This window comes from Podarcis raffonei, chromosome 11 (genome assembly GCF_027172205.1).
Source record: "Podarcis raffonei isolate rPodRaf1 chromosome 11, rPodRaf1.pri, whole genome shotgun sequence".
In the NCBI taxonomy this organism is placed as follows: Eukaryota; Metazoa; Chordata; class Lepidosauria; order Squamata; family Lacertidae; genus Podarcis; species Podarcis raffonei.
The window spans coordinates 44,218,735-44,238,872 of record NC_070612.1 but is presented as its reverse complement, the minus strand read 5'-3'; the positions used below and the strand labels follow the sequence as shown (position 1 = coordinate 44,238,872).

At 42.4% G+C, this 20,138-nt stretch overlaps 1 protein-coding gene across 1 annotated transcript in view; it reads right to left on the bottom strand.

The window, feature by feature from the left end:
* Positions 1–3,226: 3,226 nt before the first annotated feature.
* Positions 3,227–20,138, bottom strand: part of LVRN (laeverin) — a 44,541-nt gene continuing 27,629 nt past the window's right edge. The window contains exons 12-20 of the mRNA XM_053407961.1: positions 19,436–19,575; positions 18,507–18,562; positions 13,928–14,081; positions 13,184–13,278; positions 12,125–12,229; positions 10,920–11,084; positions 8,210–8,350; positions 4,867–4,930; positions 3,227–4,438 (exon numbers count right to left, since the gene is read on the bottom strand). Coding sequence (XP_053263936.1) covers positions 4,292–4,438; positions 4,867–4,930; positions 8,210–8,350; positions 10,920–11,084; positions 12,125–12,229; positions 13,184–13,278; positions 13,928–14,081; positions 18,507–18,562; positions 19,436–19,575 — 1,067 coding nt within the window. The 3' untranslated portion in view covers positions 3,227–4,291. The remainder of the gene's footprint in view (positions 4,439–4,866; positions 4,931–8,209; positions 8,351–10,919; positions 11,085–12,124; positions 12,230–13,183; positions 13,279–13,927; positions 14,082–18,506; positions 18,563–19,435; positions 19,576–20,138) is intronic.

Sequence of the window (20,138 nt, the reverse complement as noted above, 5' to 3'; positions counted from 1 at the left end):
AAAAAATGTCACTATTAATATACTTCTTCTTAATTGTATTTCAGTTCAACAATTTCTCTGATAAAATGCATATTTTGTTATGTGCAAATGGCTTTAGATACCCATTAGGTCCATAAATTGCCATATAGCATATATTCAACACAAAAAACAGCTACAATTTGTTGTTGACAAAGGACAGCTGTACGTATAAAGGGCCCCATTACCTTCAGTAGCTTAGGGCCTTATCAAACCTAAATTCGGACCTGGGAGTGATTCTGTAAAGTATCAGGCAGGTGTTAATAATTAGTCCCCAAAGTGGGAGCAGGTGATGGGGCTGCCCTATAAATCTTGGAGTTAACCTGCGGGAGGAGAGTACACGCTGTACATAAGACTGCTGTTTGATGTCTGTAACTGGTGCTAGAGAAGACTGCAGGAGAGCCTTGTAACCCGATCCTCTACCTGTGAGTTATTGGAAGCTTGGAGGGAGGACTTGGGAAGGCAACCCCCTCCTTGACAACCTGGTCCAAGTCCAGATGAAACCATAAGGATGGAAAACAGGGCTCTTTTGTTGACATAGACAGTGGACTCTGCAGGCACACAAGGTGACTTGATCACAAGTCTTCCTCATTAAGGTAAGATGCATTTCTGTCTAATTATCTATAGGCAGCCATAAGGGACGGGGGTGGCACTGTGGTCTAAATCAGAGCCTAGGGCTTGCTGATCAGAAGGGCAGTGGTTCAAATCCCGACATGGTGAGCTCCCGTTGTTCGGTCCCTGCTCCTGCCAACCTAGCAGTTCGAAAGCATGTCAAAGTGCAAGTAGATAAATAGGTACCGCTCCAGCAGGAAGGTAAACGGCGTTTCCCGTGCGCTGCTCTGTTTCGCCAGAAGCGGCTTAGTCATGCTGGCCACATAACCCGGAAGCTGTCTGCAGACAAACGCCGGCTCCCTCAGCCTATAGAGTGAGATGACCACGCAACGCCAGAGACATCCGTGACTGGACCTAATGGTCAGGGGTACCTTTACCTTTAAAGGCAGCTATATGTGTAATCACTGAAGATTTTTGCTGACCTAGTAGTACAAAATGAGGAAGAGGATTGCAAGATAGTTCCAGGAAATCGGACACTGGAGTGCAAGAAGGAAGATACTTTAGCCTATTGTAAACAAAATTGCTCAAGCCACAAACAGGAAGGAGGAAGCTGCGCTGATACTGCAGCTGTGCATTTAAATCTGCAAAGGAGCCAGTAATACAAAAACCTTTCTCGGAAAGAGCAACTGCACACAGAGGTAACTGCTACCAGATGATATCACATTGCCAAATGCACATTTACAAAAAAAGTAATCTGGAAAAAGTTAGTTGGACTGACACCATTTCAGTTTATTATATTATTTTCATAAACCATTAAACATAAAAATTTGGATAGTTTATTCCAGGCTGGTTTAAAAAGAATTGTGCAGAAGCTTGCATTAATAATGTGCTTTCCTGCCTTCAAAACTAAACCATATCATTCAGGGGGAAACAGAAATGCTTCTTATTCCAAACCTTTCTACAATAGAAGGATGAAACACTGCTCTGTAAATGTTTTTCCCTCTCTTACAAATTTAACAGAAAATTAATTACTTGGAAGAAGCATATTAGTCCGCAAATTAAACCTGCACTTTTATTAGAATGAAAAGGGGTTTTAATATTTAACTCTTCCATGTAAAGCTTTTCTCTATTTTTGCAGCAGAGAGAGACGAATGCAGCATTTAATGTGAATATGCACAGAAAATGTTCTGAGTGTCAGGAATGCAATGACAGTAACTGATCATTTACTGAAGTTAGCTGCATTTACCTAAAATCATGATTTATTTTTTTTAAGGTGGACACAGATTTCCGGCACATTTGGCATATTAGAGAGAGCTCAAACTTTTTCAATAAGTTAAAATGCCTATATCTCATATCAAAGGACCACTGTACATTTTATCTTGAACTGCCATGTCAATAGCATAAGCTTTGCCAGCTCAGAATTTAGGAGAAAACCACAAGTTCCCACCTGTTGTTTTCTGCAGAATATGAAGAATCCTCCCACCCCACAAGCTGGAACTGAAATTTGAATGTTATGCAGATACATACATAGATTATTCTACCAAGTTAGCATTTTTATGTGTGTATATATATATATATGTATATCTTACCTAATTTGATAATTAAACTGCAAAAAGCAACCTATCACAGCATTCCATTTGGAGTTGCACAGAGCAGAAATTCAAATGATGGTAGAATTACACAATGGTCCACAGATAGTCTCTTGGTAGCGATGCTGCTTGTTTGCTGTACACAAATGTAATTGGACACAATGGGCCGCCGATTCTGCCAATTAAAATTGTTAGTGCACCTGAGACATGATTTAATCAGTGATTCTGTAGACTGCATGAGAAAATACTGTATGGCAAAAAGCAAGTGCACATTTTAAAAGTGTGGATGGCAGTTTTCAAATGTTTGATTTGTTAAGAGTTAAATCAGCTAGGCACTGTTCAAAATTTAAGAGCTCTCCTCATAAATACAAAACAAACCATTCTCTTCATGTGACTTCTCCATCCATCAGGACTCAAGCCTACAACACACACTATCAGAAGTCGTATCAGTTGTGCATTCAGTGTGTGCAACACCACACAGCTCTGGCCAAAGCAGGGATCTGCAGGGACTGGAAGATCAGCCAAGCCCAACAAAGAACAACAGGCCACAGCCAGTAAGCTGGTGACACTGGCTTTAGGTCAGGTTCCCCTACAAGTCTTTAATTTGAATATGTTGCTGGTGGTTATAGGCTTCCAGGGTTGGGCTCTAGAGCACTGTGTTAGGAGCCAGAGAATGAGATCTATGGGACCAAGGAGAAATTGTCACAGAGGTGTAGGCCAGAGTTTGGGAGCAAGTAGGAAATGGAACCAAGGAATAAGTCAGAGATGAAAATCTGTGCCAGTAAACAAGTCAGAATGAGTACCAAATAAGCAAGCAAGCACCAAAAAATGAGCACTGAACAAACCAATTACTTGTGACTGGACTAAAGCCAGGAAGACTTTGCTTTTCAGGCAAGGCTGAATTCACAATGGAAACCACTTCCTGCTCAGGGAGAGTCAATGGCCATCTTTTCTCATGTGGCGAAAAGGATGCAGAGCCCTCAGCTATTCCACAGTCCCATCACACAATCAGGTATTTCACTTCTGGCACCATGTGTTGCCTTTGACATGAACTTCCAGATTCCGTGTAGTAATTTAGAAGATATATTTTATTAACAAGCAAACATCCATGTTGTACAACATCCATCAACTGAAAAGCCTGATAGGCTTAGCAGCACAGTAACAAATACCAGCATGGGGAGTGTGCAAAAAAGAGGGATGCAGAATAGAAGGAAAAAGGAGGAGGCGTGGAAATGGGGTGGTAGTCTGAGTACAATGGAAAGTTGAAGGAAAGAGTTGGTAGGAAGCAGAGAGTGAAGGAGTTAATGGTGTGCGTGCGCAGAACGGGAGTGACAATAGGAGAGGAAAAGGCCTAGAAACGGGTGGTCTGTGTGCAATGGAGAGTTAAGGAAAGTAGGGGCTGTAGGAAATAAAGTGAACATGAAAATGGGGGTGCAAGGTAGAAGGAGGTATGGAAATTGGGTTGAAGATGAAAGCTTCTGAAGAACAAGGGGGATGGTGGCCTCATAACTGGACAGAAGATGGAAAGGGCGTTTAGCAGTGTCAGTGGGGGGGGGGGAGAGATAGTGGGGCTGCAGAATAGAAGAAATGGCTTCAGAAACTGGGCAGGAAAGTGAAAAGGGAGTTTAGTAGTTTCTTGGGGTAGGAAGGCAAAGCTCTAGGGGGTTGATGTGGAAGGAGTATTTGGGGGGTTGGCAAGCTGAGCGAGCTGAGGTGCCCCCCTTAGTGCGTTTTAAAAGGCAAGAAAGCTGAAATTTTACAGATGTGTAGCCCGAAGTGTCCCACGTCACATAGCACACAGCAATGGCTTCTTCTAGTTGCTAGTTCTTCATTTCAATTGGTAAGGCTTGCTATATTCCATCCATTTGACATAAGCGTCAAGATATTCCTTGAGTTTCCTTCTACCTTTGTTTAGGCACGGGGTTATTTTTTTAGTTCATTCTGTCTTGTATGGCAATGTTCTGAGTAGAAATTTGACTCCACAGTAGCCTGATTTACACAGACACCATCGCAAGACTACCACCATTTAAAACATGAAGTGGGAGCGCTACGCACAAAATATGTGCTCCTTTAAAAAAAAAAAAGCTACTAAACAGTTACCAAAAAACACAGATATTTGGAAGAATTATCAAATGTCAGATGTCCATATTTCTTTGTAGCCACTTGACCATTTTAGTAACCGATTCTTTTCTTTCTTCATTTCTAGATTTTGCTTTCTGCAGCATCTCTGTAGGGGTTGTTCTTTGTTCTGGTTCAAGGGTATTGTTAAGAAAAACCTGGACCTAAAATAATTAACGTTTATGGTAAATTGGCAGATGTTATTCAAAGTATTGCATTTTCACTTCCACTCACTCTCTCTTTAATTATTATTTTTAAAAATCCTACATACATTTCTGCCACCTCCAACCCTCATTTCCACCACCCTCCTCTGCACAGAAGGATAACATTGGGGAAAAACACAGAAGAACAAAGAAAGTGAATTCACAGGACTCTTGTCCATTCTGGCTTTGGGGCAATTGAAGAGAAGATTCCAGTCCCTGCTGATATGGATCAGATATGGGCAAAGGCTTCTAAGCAGCGGAACTACCTAAGAAACTCAGCTGCATTATTCTTTCTATTCCACATGGTTTTTAAATAAGATTTTTTTTTTAAAGGGCTTAAATCCTTCATTTTCAGAGCGACTGTTCTATGTTGTGTCTGTTCTACTTACCACTTGAACCTCGAAGTCTGTACTGATAGAATTCATGAAAGCGTATAATGGTTCAAAGGAGCACCTATAAAAGAAAGCATGTTTATAAAGAGAAAATATTTTGATAAAAATGTTGTGCGTGTGCCACTCGTCTGTTTTCACTCAAGCATATTTTGACAGAACGTTCATATGTATTACCAGACTAAACAATTCACCTTGTTAAGGGAATGAATGTTCTATGATTTAACACCACGGATGTAGCCAAGTGGGGCGGGAGGCAGATGCCCCCCTAAATCAAGTACCGTATTTTTTGCTCTATAAGACTCACTTTTTCCCTCCTAAAAAGTAAGGGGAAATGTGGGTGCGTCTTATGGAGCGAATGCAGGCTGTGCAGCTATCCCAGAAGCCAGAACAGCAAGAGGGATCGCTGCTTTCGCTGTGCAGCGATCCCTCTTGTTGTTCTGGCTTCTGAGATTCAGAATATTTTTTTCTTGTTTTCCTCCTCCAAAAGATAGGTGCATCTTATGGTCTGGTGTGTCTTATAGAGTGAAAAATACATTAAATAAAAATATTTAACTAACTGGGGTTCTGCCCATGTTTAACACCCTTATTATGTTTTCCGTATACTATTTTCTGTATGATTTTTTGAGTATTTCATCTCTGGATTATATTGGTAGCAGGGATGCATGTATCCTGTCCGCTTCCCCCCGAAGAAAATGCAGCCCTCAGTGGGGAAAATGGTTTGTCACCCCCTGCTCTACATAATGGATTGGATCCAGAGATTCCCATGAACTGAATTTCATTCATGAAATGCCGCTGTGAGCAGAAAGGAGGCAGGTAAATAATCCCCCACAACCTTCCCTGCATCCCCAGGTGCCCAACAAAAGCCTAATCTGCAGAGTTAGGAAACTCTGAAACAGGAGACTTCTGGTCAGCGCCAGCGACAATGGCGGCACTCTTCTGATCTTCCAGGGGAGCCGCTCCGGGAATTGAGGGTCTGCTGCTGCGGCGAAAGCAGCAACCCGATAGAAACCACAGGCAGTAAGAGCCTGTGGACCTGGGATCCGGCTGACACCTTGAGCGCCTCTCTGGCTCGCGAGGAGACCTCTTTCCGAGGCTCCGTCGCGAGGCTGGGTGAGTGCGCGGTGTTTTGGATCAACCGCTACGTTCCCGGAGTGAAGCCGCACAGCCGTTGTCGGAGAGCGCTGATTTCTTTCTGGACAATTTGGTTTGAAAAAACAACTACCCGTGAGTAGAACCAATTAAAAGAGCTAAGATAAGATTAAAGGTGCAAGGACTTAAATATTGATTGGAGTCTTTTAAAAAGAAAAATTAATCTGGCATTAATAGCAGGAAGGTGTAAACAGGAAGTCCACCTTCCGCTCTTGTATATCATCTGAAGCAAAGGCACCATAAGCGAAGATCCTGCAATTTTATTTGCAAGTTTAAATATTCGCAGTTTTAAAGTTTTTTCTTCTTTTTGGAGAGTCTTTGTTTTCAACAATATTGGACCTAAAACCTTTTCATCACTGACCTGGGAACAGGCTGTCTGAAGTATTATTTTAAAAAAAGAAAAAAGACTAGTAAAATTATTACCATTTGGACAATTGGAAGCGTTAGAAGTTTAAAAGTTACAGTTTCATCTTTCCCTTTCTGCATTTAAAATGGAGTCTTGATACATTCTCTTCTCCTTGTTTACTTCTTCACGGATCTGACATGGCATTTGGAATATAACTTGTATCCCTCTAGTGGGGAAACTTGGAAAACTTTGAAACTGTTACAAATAACTTTCAGATGAAAGTGGCAAATGGAAGCATGAGAATTAACCTTGAACAATAAAATGCAGACCTCGGAAGCAATAACAAACCTACTGTACAAGATAAATTGCCAGCTGGAAGGCCTTCAAAAGAAACTTGATTTTATAAATGGACGGGACAGTGGACAACAGGAAAAGAACTCTCTGGATCAGGCTGACTTATTGGAAGGAAAGGATGGAGGAGAGAGTGAAGCTATATTTGAGCCATCTAGGAATGCACAACTGCAAACTGTGGATTATAAATTAAGGACAGATGGTAAAGATATGGCAGATGGACAGGCGGAGACTACAGGATGCCAATCCGGTCTGATCAAGTGGAAGGACTCTGTCCTATATGGATTTTGGGACTGTGGAGATATGGACATGGACTTGAGTTTAAAAGAGATGGATGGACTTGGGGTGTGTGGGACTAGAGGTATTTTGATATATCTCTTGAAGAGTAACATCAATTATAACCCCACTTGTGGAATTTTGGTTGACCTACAGAAAGATTGCAATTTTAATGCTAGGATGAAATTCTTCAGAGATGAGTCAGACGAAATGAGAGAGTATAAAAGAGAAATGAAAGGGTATAAACGAAATATGCAGAAGGGACTGGGAGGAAATCTAAGAGCCTCTGATATTAGATTTCCAGATTAAGCAACAATATGGAATTCGACGGGAAGGCCAGGCAGCCATTGGGACCAGGGGGGTGATGGGGGGGAAATTTGGGGAAAGCAAAGTGTGTAAATTTTATTTTAAGTTTAAAAGTTATAGCAAATTGCCAAAGTGTTGGTGAAACTATATAACGGTGGATATAGGTTTATTGGACTTTGTATAAATTGGGTGAGACTTTATACAATTACTTTTGGATAACTATGATGCTATTGAAGATTAAGAAAATGTTTAAATATATCAATTAAATATATGGGAGGGATTTGCTGAAACAATATTTGAAGCGGAATACAAAAGTGAGGAAGTCATAGAAACAAGCAAATGAAAGATGGGTTTAAATGTATTATTTTGTTTTTTGTTTTTTGTTTTTGTTATATGTCCTTTTTTGTCTTTTTCTCTTTTTTGTATTGTTGAAAATCAATAAATATTATTAAAAAAGAAAGAAAACTCTGAAACAGTATGGGAGATACTTTGGAATATCCCATGGCAAAGTGGAATTGGGGGGGTGGCTTCCCGCCCTGTTTTCCATGATTAGGAACTTCCACTCCTTCCGCAAATGGATTTGAGATAATATGTTGGTTCCAAGCCAATGAGTTTTGGATACTTTTCATTTATATATTCAAGTATATAACATTAAATATCTGTTCATTTTTTAATGCTGTGGTGTTTATTCTCTTTTCCAGTAAATTAATGTGCTTAATAGATTCTCAAGAACATCACCATTGTCTGGGGGGAGGGGTTTGGGGGGGAGGAATTTTATCCCTTATTCTGCTGATAGCCAAGTAAAACAAAACATTTGCAAAGCAATTAACACTTCAACCCTACCGGACCCAGCAGATTAACATTAAAAAATCAAGTTAAAGGGAAAATGCGTAAAGCAGTTGCTTGCCATACCTATTATATAAACGCGACCAATTTTCTGTTATGAATTTCCATGCTATCCAGTGGCCAGCCTCACTTTCTGCCACGTGTCTAATTACTTCTGATACAAGATCTGGTGAAATTACAGAATCGTTCAGGATATACTGCAAGTATCTAAAGAGAAGTTTATTCAAAATAAACATAAAAATTATAATAAAGAAAACAATTTCCAAAACACTTCTAAGATGAGCACCAGACTTCCATCTTCATATATTTTACATTGTGGAGGGGAGACAAATAGGGCTGCATGTGAAGAACCTGCATGTGAATGCAAAATCTGACCAACCTGGTAGCTTTCTGTAAGCCTGTGATGGCCTGGGAATCAGACTCGGATGTTGAACCTGAGGGATCCCAGCCTGCACAGGATTCCCTGCCTCCAGAACCAGCTGAGCCGGGGCTGGGGCATGAGCCTGAAGGGTCCTCACCTGTGCTGGATCCTCAGGTGCAGGCACCAGCTAAGTCTGCTCTGGCTCCTGAGGTGATGAAGAACCCATTGCCTGCAGGTGCTCCACTCTCAGCCCTGTCAGGGGAAGCTGAGGTTGCCTCTGGGTCCGGTAACCCTCCAGCCTCTCCTGAGCTGCAGAGGCTCAGGGCAGAGAGGCAGAGGGAACGAAATTCCCGCAGGAAGAGTGCTCACCTCCAAGCCAGGAGAGGCGAGTCACCAGAGGATCGGGGCCGCCCTATGCCTCGGGGCAGATAAAAGACAGCCAGCCCCAGTCCCAAGTTGCGGGAGCAACATTGTTGGTTGCCAGTTCCTGCCTGTACCCTGTCCTGCTTTCCTGCCTGAGCTCCTGACCTGCCTCAGCTCCCTGCTTGCAAGCCTGTCCCTGCCCTGCACAATTCAAAGTGTTGGTGCTGACCTTTAAAGCCCTAAACAGCCTCGGTCCTGTATACCTGAAGGAGCGTCTCCACCTCCCATCATTCAGCCCAGACACTGAGATCCAGCGCCGAGGGCCTTCTGGCAGTTCCCTCATTGTGAGAAGTGAGGTTACAGGGAACAGAGGGTCTTCTGCCTAGTGGCGCCCACCCTGGGGAACACCCTCCCTTCAGATGTGAAGGAAATAAGCAGCTATCCTATCTTTAAAAGACATCAGGGAAGTTTTTAGTATTTAATGCTGTACTGTTTTTAACATTTGATTGGGAGCCGCCCAGAGTGGCTGGGGAAACTCAGCCAGATGGGCGGTGTATAAATAAATTATTATTATTATTATTATTATTATTATTATTATTTATTATTCAGCTACTACGTTGCACCTTTGACCACAAACCAGACTTGGACCTCGCCTCTCGAGTAACCCACGGGACCAGCACAAAGCCACTGGAATGCGTATTATTTGTCTTAGAGGAAGCCCCTGCTGAAGCCTGACCTATCCAGAGAATCCTAAAAATGTTGTCTTTTTTTAAGCAAGATGGAAACTTGCTCTAAATTTTTGTCTTATGACCACAGAGGTGCAGCTGTGGACAATTTCTCCTAAAGTCGCAGACACCAGAGACTACTTTGTTAATTAAAGATGGACTTTCTTAACTACACCACTCAGGCCCCTAGTTAACAAACCACCAGTTGTGTTCTCTTCTCCCCCCCCCCAAGTGCTGAGAGTAATTCAACTTCCATCCAAGAATGTCCCGTTCAAGAAAAAAATCCTTTGTGTGCATGTGTGATATCCCGCCAACCTGATAATCAAGGAGCAAGTTCTGAAGTGTTGTGGAGGAAGGGAGGATTTCTGAGTGCACATTAGCTAACTTTATCCTGAAGAAGAAGATTGCCTTCCTAACAAACTCTGCAAGATTGTGTGCTAGACTTGGACAGCAAGGGTTTGTGTTGGTTGTGTTGCTAGGTGTTTCACTCACATCAAGAGAGGGGAGCAACAGCTGTGGAGAGGTCATGGAATGGATTGTGTAAAACAAAACAAAAACAGTTGTGACCGACTCTGGGGTTGCACGCTCATCTCACTCTATAGGCCGAGGGAGCCGGCGTTTGTCCACAGACAGCTGGGTCATGTGGCCAGCATGACTAAGCCACCTTCTGGCGAAGCAGAGCAGCGCACGGAAACGCCGTTTACCTTCCCGCCGGAGCGGTCCCTATTTATCTACTTGCACTTTGACGTGCTTTCGAACTGCTAGGTTGGCAGGAGCAGAGACCAAGCAACGGAAGCTCACCCCGTCATGGGGATTCGAACCGCTGACCTTCTGATCAGCAAGTCCTATGCTCTGTGGTTTAACCCACAGCGCCACCCACGTCCCTCAGTAGTATTATAAGGGATCGCAAAATTCAGTAGTGAATTTCCCCTGTCCAGAGAAAAACTTGCATGCATAAGATGTATAATGTTACTGATTTTCAAACAAATCTGGAGTAGAGTCCCTAAGACATTTGAATGGCACCTTGTATGCCTCCTTCCAGCAACTCCTGGAGCCAAGCTGGTGCCAAATGTATTGCTCTGCTTTCCTTTGGACTACATCAGTGAGGCTGAGAATGGGGTCTTGTCACCTAGGCAGACCAGGACCTCCATATGGGCTTAAGCCCTGAAGAGGTCACTTCAGTGCTGTTAAAACAGCGGTTTGACTTCACCGCCCCCCCCACACACACCCAGGCACACTCCATTGTCTTTTGAGACAGACGGATGCCAACAACAAATCTGGCAAACATTTTTTTAATGCACTGAAACAGTAAGTTAATGACGGTCACCTTTGAAGTAACCATGGCTCACGGGTACAGCTCATGGCGAAGAGTAGGTGATAATTTCCTTCACTATTATTCCGCTTGTACATTTGCCATTCAAAGTCCCATTCTTTGTCACTACCCAGCTGAATAGCAAAGCAATGAATTGCACTGCTAATAGAAACAGGAACCCTGCAAGAGAAGGAATATCACTTAGAACGGGCACCATGCAGTCCTTTGTTTCACAATTTAAAATAACCTATTGACATAATGAAATCTGTCACTATGGCTGATGGAATTTCACATCATACACTGTGGTTGAGACAAAAGGAATTTAGAGTTCTCCGTTTCAAAAAATGAGAATTTGCTAATTGGAAGATTCACATTTGGGAATGCTATACTCTTTTCTGATAAAATGGAGTATTCCTATAAAAACATGACCTACGTACAAAGAGGACAGCATCATGAGAATAATTAAGCCAAGTTTGAAATTTTGTGTTTTCAAATATTTAACTTGAGAATTCTGAAAATCTTTCAAATCTTCAACTAAGAAACTTCTGTGAATATTTCAGAAATGTTTACGATCTCTCCTTTTTATTGAAAAGCATTTGTTTTTATTGAAAAGCCTTTAGTATTTCTACTTTGTTAATTATGGTGGAAAGCAGTCAACGGAGAAAACGATGAACATTACTTGGACTATTACAATTTCACTTATTTGTGCAGCAATATGCTGTTCAAAGAACAACTGAACTTCTTTAACTATAACTATTACTTTGCTAATATGAACTGATGTGTTACTGTATTGCCATGTGTGAAGCTAACTTCTACCCCTCGTTCACACTCTAATTGTGGCCCCTTCCAAATGAATCAACACCTAACGCAAAGAAAAACCTACTCAGCCATTCTGTGTACTGAATAACCGTTTTTTTGGTGAAGGGTTTTGTGAAAATTTCACTTGCTCCAATACACGACAGCCTGGAAAGATCAGTTGGTTAGAGCATGGTGCTGATGTTAATGCCAAGGTTGCAGGTTCAATCCCCGTATGGGACAGCTGCATTGCAGGGGTGTTAGGGGTCCCTTCCAATTCTATGATTCTTTATTACCAAATATGTATCTGACCTGTCAGAAGGGGAAGAAAATCCTTTTTACTGAACCCCTGCGGAAATCATCCGTAACCAGCTAGTATTTTCTCAGTCGTAAATTTGCAGACAGATATTATGCACCATACTCACTCAAAATCGGGGTCGTTCATCCACTTGGTGAAGATTTCGGAAGCAAGGTCTAAACAGTCACGGACCCCCAACCAACATGCAGTTTTTATAATGGTTCCTATGCCCCTTTTTGGAAGAAAGAACAAAATGTAAATGAATAAATAAAAGGAGACAGACAGAAAAACATATTAAATGTGTTGCTCCAAAAAAGGGGGGGAGTTGATGTGAACTAATGCACCACCACTGGAGTCACCTGGAACTGCACCTTTGGGCACCTGAGTTTTTATGTGAGTTTATTTATAGGGAATGGCCATGGCCCATTGGTAGAGCATCTGCTTTGAATTCAAGTACCAGTTTGCCAGCATCTCCAGGTAAGGCTAGGAAAGGTTACCTGTCTGAAACCCTGGAGAGTTGCTGCCAGTTACATGTATACAGTACACAGAGCTAGATAAACCAATAAGGCAGCTTTCTATGTTCCTATTGTCCAGTTTATCTGCTCTCATCGGGACTGCACAATCTGATTTCAGAAGTAGGGTGGGATTGATGAGAGAATAGTTCTGTTTCTGTGCATGGGGTTCGGCCAGGTGGCTTTTTAATTTCTTCCAAATTTGCAATTCTATCCCGTGGTTGAATAGATTCCCCATCTATGTTCATATGCTTGGATGACAGGGCGACTCGAAAAACTAGCACTAAATTTACAAGACCAGGGACAGGATAGGGTGGAGGTGGGAAATCACAGAAGGATTTGTACCTGTAACTAGCAGGAATTTTTTAAAGGAAAGGACAGTAATGAAGTAGCAATGTTGCATTTTCTAAAGTTCTCAGCGCTGAACTTTCAAATTTAGGATTGTGAAGAGTATTACATAAAACAAAAGATTTTAATCATCAGTTTTTGTTGGTCATTGCAATTTATGCGTTGTTTATAATTAAACAGACCATATTTCTCCTCTTCCATATAGCATGTACAGTGTGCTAGAGACCCAGCGTGGTGCAGCTGATAGACATAACCTGATGGCTTACCTTTATGTTGCACGTTCCATGATAAGGATGCTGGTTTAGTAAACAAAATTAAGGACTTACACAGTATAAAATTCATCTTCCAGTACTTGAAAGCTCTGACGAAGGAGAGTTGTATAATGATGACATATTGGTGAAATCCTTGTTAAGAAATATTTCTTTGGAGAAAAGAGAAAGATGTAATATATAGTTGAACTCTACTTTTATTACATTTCTTCTAATACAAACAGCACAATCTTTTCATATTTACTCAGAAGTCCCACTGAAATAAATTTTCTTTTTGTCCCAGGTAAGCGTGTATAGAGACTGCACGCAGCCTTAAGTAGATAACCTAGGTTAAGGTACTGTGGTTTTCATTTTAGCATTTACCTTTTCCTCCTCCAATATTTATTTTATTATTATTTCCTTTGTCTACATGTGATAGAAAGCCTGTTTGGACAAGGATATTTCCCCCATGTGTTCTGTACAATATTTAGCGTTTTAGACCACTGAATGGCAATAACAACGATTATAGCAGATATTATTATATCTAATTTATATTAAAATATGGCCCTGCAATGTCAAAAAAAATATTTCACTGACGAAATAACAGAACATATTGCTGATGCTTGTGTGAATGTTTTTTCTACTTAGAATGAGGATGGAAATAACACATAATTCCTAAGTGGACAGCAAGACATATAGCTAACTCTTTGGACGTTACATTAATGGCCACTTTTCTGCATGCATTCAAATAGGGAAATGTCACACCAGCAAGTATCTGTACTCATTGTAAAATAAGAACCCTAAATTTCAGAATTTAGATACCTTTAAAACTGGATATAATTCATAATCCCTCTGAATGAGCCCCCAACTCTCAACTTCTAGATGATGCAGTACCGATTGCCACACTAAGGTATCATCTTCCTTTTCAAGGTACTTAGTTAAATATAGTGGCGTATCATACTCAGTATAACCAGACCTGTATTAAAAGAAATCATATTTAAGCAATGCATACAAGCAGCTATGCACATATGTGTATGCATGTTTTCATTATTAGACAATGATTACAAGCAAATAAATGGTCTGCTCTTGAAATACTTTAAAGAGAGCTCACAAAAGAATATTTTGCTAGGGCAGGGGTCAGCAACCTTTTTCAGCTGTGGGCCGGTCCAACATCCCTCAGACCATGTGGTGGGCTGGACTATATTCGGGGTGTGTGTGTGGGAATGAATGAATTCCTATGCCCCACAGATAACCTAGAGATACATTTTAAATAAAAGCACACATTCTACTCATGTAAAAACACCAGGCAGGCCCCACAAATAACCCAGAGATGCATTTTAAATAAAGGACACATTCTACTCATGTAAAAACAAGCTGATTCCCAGACTGTCTATGGGCCGGATTGAGAAGGCGATTGGGCCGCATCCAGCCCGCGGACCTTAGGTTGCCTACCCCTGTGCTAGGGGAATGCTGGGTTGTTTACAAGCTGAAGTGTCTCCATTTAGAAATGATATGCAAAGAGTCCTTTATATGAAAGCAGATTCTCCTGAAATCCACAGAACTTGCTTCCATGCAAAGGTCATGATCCGGCGAATGTGAAGCTGTGATTCAAAGTGGGGCCATTTGCACATGTGTAGCTTCACAGTTGTCAGTTATAGGAAGTGAAAGTTTAAAAAGTGTCGATGGGCTGAGAAAATCCCCAGGCACCAAGGTCTATGGGTGGTTTCCAGGGAATGAGTGCTCACACCTCCCTTTGTGGGCGCCCTTTGCAGGACCGCACACAGCACCCCCGGGCCAGCTGGTTGGGCTGGCCCGCCTCCCTGTGCTAGTCATTGGGGGTTCCCGCCAAACCCCACTTAACCTATCAGCATCATGTGGAGCATAAATAGGAGGCGGAGCCAGCAGCAACCATGCAGTCGTCTCCGGAGCTTCACCCACCCACCCCTCCCTTTGCTTAATGCTTGTTTTCAGGTTAACAATTTCCCTTCCTGTTCAGCGGGCGCTGCTACAGTCTTTTGATGGTTGCTGTTGAAGAGCCGGGAAGGAATTTCCCTGCATTGGCAGGTTTTGCCTTCCCCGTAGCAATTGTCACAACTTTGGCGGTTTGAGGTCTTGGGTGGAATCCTTTGGTCTATCTTCCCTAAATGGGGGGGGGTGACTGAACCCCCCCCCTGCGACAAAGATTCCAGGGTCCCCTCTTAAAGGGGTTTATGAAAAGGGAGTCAATGGCCACACATTGAAAGGTTATCAGTGAACTCCCCTGCGTTGAGCGGATATGGGGTGGGCTGCCTGCGTACACAAGCATCTTGCAGTGCACCCTCACATATCCCATTCACCCTGAGGAGCCCCCGTTTCCCCAGCTGGGGAGCTGGGAGGGATACATGCCTGATACCTAAGCTGAGGTCTTTCTGCATCTGAAAGGTTTAATAAAGTTGTGGCCAATTTTTAATTCCCTAGCACATTGTCAGAAGTCATTATTCCTTCTGGTGGTCTCTCGGAGTTAGGGGATCTCCGCCTGGGCACACAATGTTATTTTAGATTGAATCCAAGTGAAATCAATCAGATTCAAGCACAATCTTAAATTGCTAAGGAACTTAAGTGACAGCAATGCAATGGGAGAAACTTCATGCAGAAGCAGCATCCCACATGAAGGGTCTGAAATCACACAACAGCAAGGGAAGCTTCATAACCCCAATCACTTCCTACACGGTGCTGCACCCCACACAGTGTAACTAATGTGGCATTATGACCCCAACTTTAATGGTTTACGTGTCAGGACTCAAATGGAGGGAAGTCCCAGCAGAATTAGGTACAGCAGACAGCAGTGTATATATACTCACAGTTCAAATATTATTGAATGGTGATATTCCAGGCAGGCAATTTATAGGAGGAGGAAGCGGAGCTGGAAGCAGAGTCAGGAAGCAGGTTGAGGCTGGAGAAGGGAGGCCAGGTGGGCTGGACTCAGAACTGGAGCAAAGAGAGGGCCGGAGCAAGACACAGGCTAGAGGCAGGCCAGGAAGCACATGTTTGGAGTGCAGGATCAAAGTTGTCTATGAGAACTCGCTATGTGATCGGCTGCTGGCTGCACAGGCAAAAGCCTCTATGAGTAAGGTTCTAATCCTAAACACACCAAGGAGTCTGCTGTGTCGAACTTGCTTCTGAGTAAGCAGCTTAAAGTGTGCTGCAAATTATACATTTGAGGGACAAATAATGCAGGTCTTCATTATGGTCAGTGTACATCTTAACTGATTAAACAGAACAGTGAAGGAAATACCGCAACAGGCTAAGGAAGCCAAGCTGTTAGCCTGAATCCTAGCAAGTCCAGATTTCAGATTTATGGACAAAGATCCCAAGTTAGAAATAAATCCCAAACATTTCTTTTATTTTCAGTCAAACCACTGCTTCTAGAAGAAATACCGTATTTTTTGCTCTATAAGACTCACTGTTCCCCTCCTAAAAAGTAAGGGGAAATGTGTGTGCGTCTTATGAAGTGAATGCAGGCTGCGCAGCTATCACAGAACAGCAAGAGGGATTGCTGCTTTCACTGCACAGTGACCCCTCTTGCTGTTCTGGCTTCTGAGATTCAGAATATTTTTTTTCTTGTTTTCCTCCTCCAAAAACTAGGTGCATCTTGTGGTCTGGTGCGTCTTATAGAGCGAAATCTTATAGAGCGAAAAATATGGTATTTTTCAGTCAAAAATTTGAACTAATTATTCTTCTGCTCTACTGTAATGCTGCATCAATATTGCCAGGATACATAGGCGTGTGTATTGTAGCACAGGGGTAGGGAAGCTCAGTCGGTAGAGCATGAGACTCAGGGTCGCGGGTTTGAGCCCCGCGTTGGGCGGACGATTCCTGCATTTGCAGGGAGTTGAACTAGATGAGCCTCGCGGTTCCTTCCAACTCTACAAGTCTATGATTCTAAATCTGTGGGAACCTCTGGACCATGGGACAAACTTGGTCTGCAAGGTCATTGCTCCCTAACCACCTGTCATCAGGTGTGGGGGAGGCAGATACACAGCTGATCCCTGCAGAAAGCTGATGCACAGAGGGTTCAATCCTGCTTGGTTCTCACACACCAAAACCCTGCAGAAAGCAGGACTGACACCCAACGGCTGCCGTCAGCGAATGCGCAGGGAACTCTATCCTGTTTTGTCACTATCTCCCCCCAGCCCTATAGGCCAACTTTGAGAGAGAGGTGGGACCACCGCTTGTCAATTGCCAGGCATCATTATGACCTCAGATGATTGACAGTTGGGTGATCCCACTCACCTGTCAGAATTGGACCACAGGATGATGGTGGGGCAAGAGAAATATCTGGCCCACCAGGTCAAAATGTGTCATGCCTCACACCCAATACATGCAGACAACAGTTGCTGTGTATAGGTAAAGAAAGAGATATTTATTCCGGCACATAATGGTACAGGCTTGGCAGTGGACACAAGATGTTCAGGACTGCACAGAAGCAACCAAGATGTACCAACAGTCTCCATGCACTGCCTGTCAAGTTTTTAAAGATAAGGCATGGCATGCTCAGTTGCAAAATTTGGCTTTGTGACAATGATGGGATTTCAAACAAGCACTCCTCTGGAATGGGTGGGTCTGCCTAGTTTTAGGCTATAATACTGCACTGGTCCATCCCAGGGGCTGGCGGGGGGTTGCTACGCTGCTGTTCCCCCTTGGCGATCCATGGCCCTCTCCAGTCTCCACTGAAACTCTCTGTTCCGCTGGGAGGTTGGGGTGGGGAGAAGCCAGCATTACTGCTCCCCTTTCCCAAGTGGCTGAAGTCAAGGAACACCAGAAAGAGACTCTGCTCCTGTATCAGGGCCTGTCGACCGAATCCCAACGGAGTTGCAGGGCTCATGGAACCAAAAGGTTTCCCACTCCTTTTCCAGCAGCTAATCTGCTTGTGCATTTACACTGGTTGAGGGACTAAGCCAGTGATGGTCAAACTTGGCCCTCCAGCTTTTTTGGGGACTACAACTCCCATCATTCCTAGCAAACAGGACCTTTGGTCAGGGATGATGGGAATTGTAGTCCCAAAACAGCTGGAGGGCCAAGTTTGGCCATCACTGGAGCAAGCCAAGGGGAAAGGAAGGTGGGGGAGCTCTTTCATTGAATTTGCAGCTGTGATCATCATAGCTGGTGTGGCTATTCTAAGGAACTGGGGAAACTGCAGCAGCCTAACATAGGACTACATTATCCATGTCCACTTTCCCCTTAACTCTTTTGTGCTAAGCACCCTGCACTCTCAAAGCAAAAGGTGGTGCAAAAGAAGTGTGTGTGTGTGTGTGTGTGTGTGTGTGTGTGTGTGTGTGTGTAAAGAAGCAGACAGAAGTGGGAAAAGTATGGAGCTCATTTACAAATATAGCAAAAACCTGTCTTTGGGAGGTATGCTTACCATCGCAGCTCAAAGGCATCTCCGAACAGTTGGAATCTACTTACAGAAGGAATGGCCTGCAAAATTGCATCCATTAAATCAAGATGTTCAAAAGGTCCAAACAGTTCATTAAATACGTCTACTGCATTTCAAGATATTAACAAGAATCTGTAGCACCCGAAGTCAAGATCATGGATACTTTTAATTGAAATGGTTCTCAATTATTCCAAGATGAATGTAATGTGAGATATTGCACATTTGGACTGGGACATTGATTTCATTTACTTAACAAAGTTTACATAAAACTCAAGCAAAGGAATTACATTTTAAAAATGTAAAATTTTCATAACAAAATACGATTAAAATAAAATCTTAAAGTAGGCATAAAATATATCAAAATATTTTTTAAAAATCTGAAGTTTTGTAACAGATATACTAAATAAAATTAAGAGTTTGGGTAGACTTGCCTAAACAAACAAAAAAATTGGGGGTAGCAAAAACAGTACAGCAAAGGTGTCTGCCTAATATTAACAGGCAGGACAATCAGCCAATCCCTAGCTGGATAAGCAAACTTCAGTTAGCATACATACACAAATAATGTAGAGAAGGTACATCATATCTGTATAGTTGATCATAAATGAAGAATATATTGTTACTTTTATTTAATTACAAAACCAGCCAGACATGTTTTTATATCATGTCTAAATTAACACAGCTACTGGAATATAATTAAAGGCATTGGTAATATATATATATATATATATATATATATATATATATATATATATATATATTACAAATATTTGGTGGCAGCATTTAGAAGGTGAATCACCAGTGGTAAAAGAAAAAGGTGATTCTCCACATATAAAAAGAAGCTGAACTCCCCACACAAAAAAGGAGGTTGTCTTGACATAGAAGGTCACATGACTGTATAATAATCATTACCTTACCTTTGGGTTTCTTTCAAGCACTTTGGCCAGTCTTCTCCAAGACTTCTGGTCATAATTAACTCTATAGTAGCCAGTCCAATTCACATTTAAAATAATCCAATCATGTTCTGAATCTGATATCTTCATTTCTGGAAATATTTCTGCAAGTGGCATGAAGGAAACAAAGTTGGCATGAATTTAGTGGTCTTTGTAGGCATGTGAAGACTGTGGGCTCATTTCTAAGGTAAGATAAAACATATGAAAATACACAAATGTGCTTCCTACAATGCACAAAAAGCAAAAAAACAAACAAACCTGGGAACTAGGCAAAGGACCTTCTTGGTAGTGGCTCCCGCCCTGTAGAACATCCTCCCACCAGATGTCAATGAAATAAACAACTATTGGACTGTTAGAAGACATCTGAAGGCAGCCCTGTATAGGCAAGTTTTTAATGCTTGATGCCTTACGTTTCCGAGCACAATTCAAAGTATTGGTGCTGACCTTTAAAGCCCTAAACGGCCTCGGTCCAGTATACCTGAAGGAGCGTCTCCACCCCCATCATTCTGCCCGGACGCTGAGGTCCAGCGCCGAGGGCCTTCTGGCGGTTCCCTCATTGCGAGAAGCAAAGCTGCAGGGAACCAGGCAGAGGGCCTTCTCGGTAGTGGCGCCCGCCCTGTGGAACGCCCTTCCAGCAGATGTCAAAGCGATAAACAACTACCTGACA